The sequence below is a fragment of the Athene noctua genome, chromosome 1, assembly GCF_965140245.1.
Source record: "Athene noctua chromosome 1, bAthNoc1.hap1.1, whole genome shotgun sequence".
Lineage (NCBI taxonomy): Eukaryota > Metazoa > Chordata > Aves > Strigiformes > Strigidae > Athene > Athene noctua.
In genome coordinates this window covers 196,378,852-196,388,758 of record NC_134037.1, presented here as the reverse complement: position 1 = coordinate 196,388,758, position 9,907 = coordinate 196,378,852, and the positions used below count along the sequence as shown (strand labels likewise).

The following is a 9,907-nucleotide window of genomic DNA, read 5'->3' as shown; positions in this document are numbered from 1 at the left end:
CATAACACACACAACCCCACCAACCAACCCCCCCTTTTAATCCACTATACTTCATTTACAAATTCCCAGTCTCTGATATATTTTGATGCTCAGCCTAGTGTGTATAGATTCCAGTTTGAACTGGGGATAGAAGGAACTTCGTGGTAGAAAATTATGTCTGGGGACTGTGTTGGATGCTATCTGATGCCAACCTCATTTTAAATAGCTTAGTTTGTTATTTTATTCCCTGTTTCGAGCTAGACTGAAAGCTTGCAGCTAAGTGGAAAGAACACAAAGGGGAGTATTCATCAAAGATAACCTTGGGGTTATCATGCCTGGGAGGGGTTGGGGCCACTCAGGTTAGATGCTCCGCGTCTTAGCAATTACTTCTGAAGTCAGGCTCCTGCATTGAGCCCTTTCCCTGGAGAATCCTTTCCTTTCACAGGCTTTGCAGGTAGGCGAGCTCCTCTGCATTGAATTTTGCTTTTGTGAGCATCTGTGTCCTTGCCCTGACAGGAACTGCAGAAGTGCCGCGCTACACAAGTTTGGGGCACTGTGCGCAGTAGGTATGGAAACAGCAGAGGAGGCAACAAGGCAGCACTTCAGTTGAGAGGAATTTTGCTTTTTCTTTTCCCTCAAGAATAATTGGATTTATTTGTTGACACAAATCTGAATGAGCAGGCCCATCTGAAATGTATTGGCTTATATTATGTATTCTATATGCCAAACTAGATGATGTAATTTTGCAATTGATTGTAGGAAAGCAAATGAAAAAGCCCTTTAAAAAGAAATCTGTAGTAATACAGTTGGAATGAAACTTGCTGTTACAAACTCTACTATTAAATAATGGCAACCTGTTTATTTTATCAAAAAAGCTTTATTTCTATAACACTTTATATATAGTGTACTACTAAGTAATGATAATTAAAAAAAGTCAGGCACTTCCTTTACCCTTGCTGGTTTACATTAATAGAAGGAAAGCAGGCTCATTCTGACTGAGGGAGGACTCAGCCTCACCCAGCACAGCCCTATAGGCACCAGCTACAGTAGGATAAATGGCATTAGTAATCATCGTAGTTGACACCTGCTCCATGCCTGAAGGTGTGTGGGTTTCGTGGGCCAATTGGTGAATCTTCATCATAGTGGTGTTGGTAGTATCCACCATAGTATTCATTACGAGCGCGCCCTAAGTTTGTCCAGTAGGAGATGTCATCTTCAAATTTCTGCCAAAAAAACAAAATACTTGCTTTCCAAGCCTGAAACTTTACAATGAAGAAAGTGAAACAGAATGGTGAAAGAGGTACCTTTTTTTTCCTCTAGAAGTTCAGATCCTTTGCATATTTGTCAAAACAAGATCTTTAGATCTGAGGGGTTTTGTGGCTTGTACTACCGTCTCTATAGGATTATCAGGGCCCCAAATGCTGGAACTGTCCTGCCCAGCCCCACCTGGGACCCACCCTACCCCCTCTGCCCGCTGCAAAGGGCTTCAACTGAGAGCACCTGCAACTGAAACATGCACTTGGCCACCTTTAATGTTTCTATTACCGTTTCAGCGGTGGACTATAAAAGCATTTGAATGTTTTGTTCTTAAAAGTCTAAAGGTTTGGTTCTCTGCTGCCCTGATGTCCCTGAGTCAGTGTGGGTGCAACAGGCTTTTGCTTTATGCCCATGCTCTTTCATTCCCATTTTACATGGGTAAAAATGAATGTACAGCACAGCCTTCTAGCTATGGAAAGGCAGTAAGCAGTTCAGTTCTGCTCACATCAGCAGAGGAAAAATAGTGTTCAAGGATATCAAATACTTGCCAAGTCAAAGCCTTTCCATCTGAATGACTCTTTGGAAATATTTTTGGATGAGATTTGAAAAAAAAGTTTTGCAGAATACACAATGGGTAAGTATGGCCCAAGTCCTTTGCTGGAACAAACAGTTATTTCATTGTTAAAACTGTGTCTTAATACTCAAGAAAACCTACTAAGTAGATTCATTGTATCCCACAACAGGCCTCATTTCAGTTTTCAAAATGCACACAGGAACTCACGAGGAGAATTCATCTTATCTGCATGGTTTGTCCTTGTTACCTCCTAGTATTTTCCCCCAGCCTTCAGTTTCTGATGCATAAAACCACTTCTCCTATTTTTCCTATTGCTATTGGGGGGGGGGGGGGGGGATAGCCATGCTGTATAGCCACGCTGTGAAAAGGTTTTATCTGCATAATGTCCAGGAGCAACAAAAAATTGGACCCTTCATTCTTTCAGTCCAAGCAAAGGATTATTTTTTAATTGTTCCAGCTTTGAAAATGAAGGCATTCATCTTGTAAGCAATCCACATAGCATGAAGGTCCAAAATGTACTCCAGCTTGCCTGTGCCAATGCAATCTCATTAAACGTATTCATGCAGCTGACACAAGCCGAGAATTCAACATCTATAACTATTTTTACCTCTTATTAATGTAGAAATTATTCTACATGTGGGACTGCAACTAAATGCACATTTTTTGCCCTATTTCAGCATCTATTTAGTAGAGCTTTGTGCAAAGCTGGGAACTCTCAATTTCACTTCAGCATTTTTACAAATTAACTGTTTTTAAAAAATGTATACTTCTCATTTGAGGGGAGGTTGGCTGCAGGCTATCCAGTGGTTTGGTTTTCACATTTGGAGTCAAGGCACAGCTGCCGGTGCTCGCGATGGTCAGGAGCTGCCCACGCCACGGAGATACACGCATGCATTAGGTACCTAACGTTAGTGCAGTTTCACTGAGGAATGCTGGTCACGGCCAGCTTGGTGTGGGTTTCTCAGAATGTTAAAAAGCAAATTGATTAGGTTGAGTCTGCCAAATTAATTTCCTGAGATACAATTGATTGCTTTGGGTCTGGCCCCCTGTTTCTCAAAGCAAACTTTGTTTATACATCCATTGGCAATTTATTAAGCTTAAGTTTGGTAGCAGGCAAGAGCTGCACACAAGATTTCAGTGTCATTTTTTTCTAGGAACAAAATAACGCAGAAATACCTAACAAATAACGGAGCTTACATTTCTGTGCAATATTTGCTACTTTACAAAAAGAAATCACAGTGTCTGTGAACAGAGCAGGGCAGCTTCTCCCTGGGTGCCCCCGTGGCTGTGCACCCACGCTCACAGCTGCTCATGCCAAAGCCCTGCTAACCCTTGAAAGTAAGCTTTGCACTCACCGCCTCATCGAACCCCAGGTAGAGGAACTGCTGGTACCACTGCTGCACGTCGGGCTGGCTCCTGTCCCACAGCTGGCGCCTCTGGCGTCTCAAGCTGCTTAGGAACTCCTTGGCTGCCGTTTCTTTCACTGACACCTCAGGCTTCATGGCAGCAGGGGCTGAAATTAATTCCCCCCCCAAAAAAAGGCATGCCAGGAAATTTTTAGTCAGCCTGAAGTGTACTGCTTGCAGCAAGTAAGAAAATGCTTCTTGCATCATGCCATCACCTTTGTGCTTGGCAGCATGATGTGTGTAGCAGCAGTAACAGTAATAAACCCAGGAATCAGCGATGTAATAGGATTTCTCAGCTACTCGCATTCTCTTGGATTTTTCAAAAAGCTGTTGTGAGCTCAAAGACAGAAGCTAAGTAAGGAATTTAAATAAATAAATCCAAACTCAAAGAGCATATACACAACGTGTTTGTGCTTTGAGGTGAGGAGACTGACCTCTGCGTGATGCTGTTGCAGAAATGGGAATGAATATGAGGGGTAAAGTTAAAAAGCCTGAAGGAGCTGGAGAAACACTGCTAACTTATTAGGGCAAAGGGAGGCATGCATAAAAAGACAGATTTTTCAATCTGTTGTATAAAAACGTAGCTTTTAAATAATGAGTGCTACTAAATGCCCTGTATGCCCCAAAACAAAAGCCCATCAGGCTTTGATAGCACATTGCTTGGTGGATGCATGGGAATGCCCTTGACCTGCCAGCCCCAGACGTGCCATCTGGCTTGCTCCATGCCCAAGAGGCAGACAGTTTGCTGCGGCTGCTAGAGCAATTTATGTACCTCTGAAAGGTATGGATGTGAGGACTGGCTAGCCCCCTGCCACGCACGGGAATGATAAAACGTAGTATGATGTTTGGTCTTCCCATGAAACAAGAAGGGTGTGTAAGAGTAGGAGGAACACCTTGGCTTCAGAGGGTTCACTGCAATGAGGAACATGGGTTAGGTGGGGATTTTCAGAGGATGTGAGGGAAGAGACTGGGGCAGACAAGGAAGTCAGGTGGAGATGTGAAAATCATTGAAGTAGGAGCCAGGCTGACTCCCAGGGTGGAGGCAAAGGACTGCAGAGGGAGGAGATTCAAGAGGTTAAAGTGACAGACGGGTTGTCGCAGGAAGGGTGGGAAACAGCAGGCTGCCTTGCGGTGATGAGCTAGAAACATAACTCACCGTGTGCTCCAGCTGGGTGTTATTCCTGGGAAGGGGGACACTTGAAAAGTGTCATGTGAACAAGCCTCGCACAAGGGACGCTGCCAGCAAGGGAACCATCACCATGTACTTAGCCTGCTCATGTTAGTGCACAGCTGGAAAAGGGAAGTGAGGCTGGAACTAAGGGGCTGCCTATTCGCTCCATCATCAATTCAAGGCTTTGCAGTTCTTCTGGTATAGGCCATGTTGCCTGCACACTCCAAAAGCTTCCCCTGGGGAGATCTGAATAAACAAGTGGACTGTTGCTGGGGAGCAGGGAGGGGTGCTCTTGCAAGTGGTCACTCTTGTCTGCATGCAAGCACTCCAGAACAGCGAGGCAGGGAACCCACGCACAAGGAAAACAGCCATGGATGAGGCACACATTTTAGGGCTGGCAAAAAATGGTGGGTGATGCCAGGAAAAACCCAGTGGGAAGTTACACAGGCTTGCAGAAAGTGGGAGCCCCCTCTGTGGGGGGGTGTAAATTCTTTGCCTCGGCCACAGAGCAGGCTGAGGGGAGGCAACCAAAACTTCTGTGGTGCTTCAGCCTGCCCCCCATCTGCTGCAGCACTGCTTGTCCCCAGCCAGCTCCATTTCCATCCCCTTCCCTCAACCAGCAAGTCATTCGGTGCAACTGCCTGCTGGGCCCTTGGCCATCATCTCTCCCATAGAGAGAAGAGTCTTCCAAGAAGAAACCACACGTGGGGCCAAGAGGACAAAGGGAACAAGTCAAAGCATCGTCAGCAAGCCTGGTTTGCACATTTTCTTCTCTGCACCTGAGCCAGCAGTATTTCCATGCATTAGAATTCCTTGAAAAAGCTTGTGACTTCTCAGAATCAACCAGATAAACGCCACGTCTGCCATGCATACGCTGGAAAAGGCAGGTGCTGTACACTGGGCAGAGCAAAACACAGGTGTACGGCCTGAGGCTGGGAGCCCTGCTTTTCAGAGGGGGCTGTGGTAAGCAGAGCCTCCGGCCTTGCCAGGACCAAGTCCCAAATGGACATGGAGGCGCAGGCTCCATATGCACAGGTTTTGGTACCGTACATAAGCGGGAGTGGCTGTATGCTACCAGCTTGGAACAGAGTGCTTGTACACTGCTGCTCTGAATGCGCTCTCTGAGCTGGGGACAGAGAGACAACACGTCGGCAGCTTTGACAGAGAGCAACTGACTCAAAGGAAAAAGAAGGGAAAGCACGTTGCTGTCTTTTTACTTACCTTCGCGTTTCTGAAGCATCAGTTTGAGCTTATTTCCCCTTGAAACGTCTGGACACGTCAAAATAAAACACATACATTTACTAAGAGGGCAATAACAACAACAAAAATCGTATCTCAAAAAATACTGGAAGCATTTTTGTCATAGCTCCAGCCCAACAGGCAAAACTCTGCAGCAAGTTTCTCCCCGCGCCTCCCTTTGCTCCTGTTTCCACGCTCAAGAGCAACATACACTACAAGGACAAGTAGCAACATACGCTACTCCGGCATCCTCTCCCCAGCCCTTTCTGACAAAGGAAACCCCGAAACTGGCCTTCTTCTCCCATTAAATTATAATATTTTGCAGCAGAAGACCAGAGCCAGTGCCAGTACTGTGACACAGCACCCAGGCCAGCACCGGTAACTCCAGAAAACCCTTGTCACTGAGCGAGGGGCATGATAACAATCAGACTGCTTCAAGATTTTTCCTCGCAGCCTGTCCCAAAGCACATCAAAGCTGTCGTCCCGCCGAAGCCCCTTCCCAGAGGGTGCCAGGCTTTAGCCCTCGGCTGGGCAGCGCAACAGGAGACCTGCGAGCGCTCGCAGCTCCGAAATGCTTTATTCGCTCGGAAACAAGCTCTTTGAAAAAGATGCTCAGCTTGCACAAGTTCTGGAGTGACCGAGAGCGTTCCCCCACGCGGCCACGCGTGACGCCGGGGGAAGGCTCCTTCCCGCTCCGCGGGACGTGCCGGGCCCGTTGTTCCCCGCGCAGCCCGGCCGCGGGCGCTCACTCACCGGGAGCCGCACAGAGCAGCGGGAGGAGGAGGAGGAGGAGGAGGAGGAGGAAGGCGGCCCCGGGCAGGGCCCCGCGGGGGCTCGGCGGCGGCGGCATGGCGCGGCGACCCACCTGGGCGGGAGGAGACGGAGAGGATGAGGATGGAGCGGGAGCCAGAGCGGAGAGAAGGGAAGGGAAGGGGGCGCCCGCCCCCCGGCCCGCCCGGCTCGGCCCGGCCCGACGCCACGGGGAGGGGCGGAGAGGGCAGCCGCCGTGCCGTACCGGGCGAGGGCTTTGCCCTCTGCGCTCCAACACGGGGTGAGATGCGTTTCGGTAGGACGAGGCAACCCCCCACCCCCTTTTGTTTGGCATGGCACAGTTTGCCAGGTCCCAGCAGGGGTTTGGGGTCTTCTTGTGGTTACACATAATCCAGTGCAACTGGTAAAAGACCTTTCAGCAATTCATGCAGCCTTTTCTTACAGGGAAATTAAAAAAATAAATAGCTGTAGCATGTCATTTAACATATAAAGCCAGTTTGTCAGTTGCCTGTAACAGCGCATGAAAGCTGATAGTTTTTCTTGGTGGGGACACAAAATCAGAATCAACCAAAGGTGGCTTAGTTCAGATTTTTTTCTCGCTCTCCTTCCCATCCTCCCACCCCCCAAGTCCACAGAAAACCACAATGCATTTTAACTGAACAGCTTTCAAAAATAATTCCAATTTCTTTTTCTACATATAGACAGCCTTAGCTTACAGTAGGAACTCAGGGACCAAAAGCCAAACTCAGAAACTAAAAGCCTTTGCTCAGCAGGATCATAACTGTAATGGTGCCTAGGCTTACTCTGCCTTTTCCTAATTTGGATTTAACCTTCACTCGGTGAATTCAGCTTCTCTTAGCTCCTTCCCCTGCAAATGTCAGAAACACCCCAGATGAAGCCTAGTGAAATCCTTGCCTGTCCTCAGACACACACGTCTTTCTTCCCTCACAGCAGAGACCCACGACACTCAGGAGACCATCACGGGCATCTCGCCTCCTGCTGAAGCTGTGCCAGGGTACAGCAAGGAGCGCGGGAGGGATTTAGGGGGAGGTGAGGCTGAGCGAGGGAGAGCCAGACTCTCTCTGTAACCTACTTGTGAGAAATCTGGCAAGTGCCGGTGCCTCAGTTCCCTGATCCAAGAATTGTTTCCAGATTGGTTGCAGATGAATATATACACCCACGCTGTATATACTGTAACTGTGTATAAATATGTACACTGAATACATATGTGTATATATACATATACGCATGTGTATGGCTGGGGAGCCATGCAGTGGTGTGGCAACTCACTGTAATGAGATGTGGAGCCTGTCAGCGCTATTTCAGGCACAGCTAATTGTGGGGCTGGGACAAGGCCCTATGTCTGGCTTTACCACTTGCCGTAAAATACAGAAGCAGCACAAGCACGGGCTGGTCCCTCAGCACTTCCCCAGCCCCAGCCTGAATTGTCACTTCAGGTGGCCATTGTGATTGCCCCACTCATCATTCCCTTTGTGAAAAAAGTACTTGGAGTACCCAGAGCCTTTCCCCTGCTGTCTTCCATCCCCCAGCACCCTCAAGCTACTGCTCAGGCCTCTCTGCTCATCCCAGTTGAAGCAGCAGTGGCAGTAGCTTGAAAAAGCAATGTAGTCACTCCAGCTAAAGTGCCCCTTGCTCTCTGCAGGAGCCATGGCTTTGGAGGGGAACAGAGTGGGAGGGAGCAACACCTTCCAGACACTTGCAATGAAAACACTCCCCTAGGAGGCTGTTGTCCCAGTTCAACTCCCATGAAACTGGGAACAAGAATTAGTTTGTCCTTTCTGTCACTGCTTTTGAGTGTTTTTTCCCCATAGCCCCATGTTTCAAGTGTCAGCAGTCTGTTGGAGCAAACACTTCTTCTGAATGAATGCACTCTTTCACCAGCTTAACGTTGACAGCCTCTTTACTAAAACCACCTGAGGTTTTTGGATAGCTAGTTGCAAATATAGCTAGAAGGGACAGAAGTGAAGAGGACATATGTAAGGCTGCATGAACAGCCATGATGTAGATAATTTATAAAACCAGGGTGAAAACCTGTGAATATTTATGGTCTGCTGTTCTACTGGTAATGGCAAAGGGTGTTTTGTTCAGCTCATCAGTGTGTAACAAGCCTTGTGTGGGAGCTGGAGCTCTGCAGAACTTCAGCTACTTGGTGCCTCTGGGCCAGGGGAATACAAAGCAACAAAATCTCTGGATACCAAATATATCATGATGACTCAAGAAACTGCTGTGATAAAATGCTACATGGTGAAGCCCAGAGAATGAATTGACTCAAGTGCAAGGTTATTGTAGAAAATCATTGCTCTAGTGGTGGAAGAAGTGATTGACAGAAGAATATAATGCTCAGGGTTAAACTGAGCGCAGTATCTTCCCAGAATAGGTAACTTTTTCAGTTCAGGGCACAGAAGTTTTTGACATAAAGTAAAAAAGTTGTGTAAAAATACACCACCACTTCTTTTCAAAGGCAGTGGTGAAAGGTGACTGATGTTTCTCCAGCAGCCATCTTTATTTCTGTTCCAGGTTGCTTTAAGGACTAAGGCAATGTTGCCCTGGTGTTGTAGTAAGAAACATTTTTTTTTTTCTGCTGAGCTTGTAAATCATTCATAGAAGTATTTAACTTCAAATGAGTATCCATGTTTACTGACACATCTGCAGTACTCTGTTCTGCTATTTGCCACATAAAAACACAGATGCTGTATGCGTAGTTTATACTCTGGTGTTTCCTTGGGTTCTCTCCATCAGCAGTGACATCACTCTCATTAAAACACCCCTATCTTTATCATGGAGGAGTTTAAGGCCTGTTTTAGGGCTTGGTTTGCCTCCACTGGCATGCCAGTGCTGGGAGCTCTTTGGTGTCACGGCTGCACAGCATCCCCAAGGACTCTAGGTAAGCAAGTCTGCACTAATGATGTCATTCAGTTAAATGTCTGTCATCACTTCTGATGACAATGGTAGATGCTTGGTGTCAAAATTCTGTTGAAAGATGTTGATTAATGTCATCAGCAGGACTGTTCCCCAGACAGCTCCAGGATGAGGAGCGGTGAGCAGGGCCCCTATCATGCACTGCGTAATACTCTGTCAAGCCCCTAGCGTAATGGGGACCGCTAATCAGAGGGATGCTCGCGGCAGGATAGCAGGATGGAGCTGGCAGGTTTCATCGCTTCCCCAGCATGGGGCTGCGCTATGGTCTTGCAAGCTTGTGTGTTGAGGCAGAAATTTGCGAGCAATCCAACAGAAAGACACTCCGAGCCTGACCTTGAGAAACAACAGGCAGAAGCCAGGCAGGGAGCTCACTGGAGCCAGAGAAATCCTGACTGCTGAACCTACTGCCTGCCAGTGTTGTCTTCAGAGCCTGCAGGACTTTGGGCACATTTTCTGGGGTAAGCAGGTAAGATTCTAGCTGATTTTTTAAACGGGTCTGCAACTCACTGCATGTTTAGCAGCTGCTTGGGTGACCCTGTTTCTCCAGTATGATCTCAGAGTTTACACATA

At 47.5% G+C, this 9,907-nt stretch overlaps 1 protein-coding gene and 1 long non-coding RNA gene across 2 annotated transcripts in view; one reads left to right on the top strand and one right to left on the bottom strand.

Annotated features, from left to right (window-relative positions):
- Positions 1–837: 837 nt before the first annotated feature.
- Positions 838–9,907, bottom strand: part of ECRG4 (ECRG4 augurin precursor) — a 19,816-nt gene continuing 10,746 nt past the window's right edge. The window contains exons 2-5 of the mRNA XM_074909316.1: positions 6,380–6,491; positions 5,609–5,656; positions 3,166–3,323; positions 838–1,202 (exon numbers count right to left, since the gene is read on the bottom strand). Of these exons, the coding sequence (XP_074765417.1) occupies positions 1,041–1,202; positions 3,166–3,323; positions 5,609–5,656; positions 6,380–6,476 (465 nt within the window). The 5' untranslated portion in view covers positions 6,477–6,491 and the 3' untranslated portion in view covers positions 838–1,040. The remainder of the gene's footprint in view (positions 1,203–3,165; positions 3,324–5,608; positions 5,657–6,379; positions 6,492–9,907) is intronic.
- The window catches only part of LOC141961936 (uncharacterized), a 22,056-nt gene continuing 21,853 nt past the window's right edge, over positions 9,705–9,907 (top strand). Inside the window, exon 1 of the long non-coding RNA XR_012633844.1 lies at positions 9,705–9,803. This is a non-coding gene — a long non-coding RNA (uncharacterized LOC141961936). The remainder of the gene's footprint in view (positions 9,804–9,907) is intronic.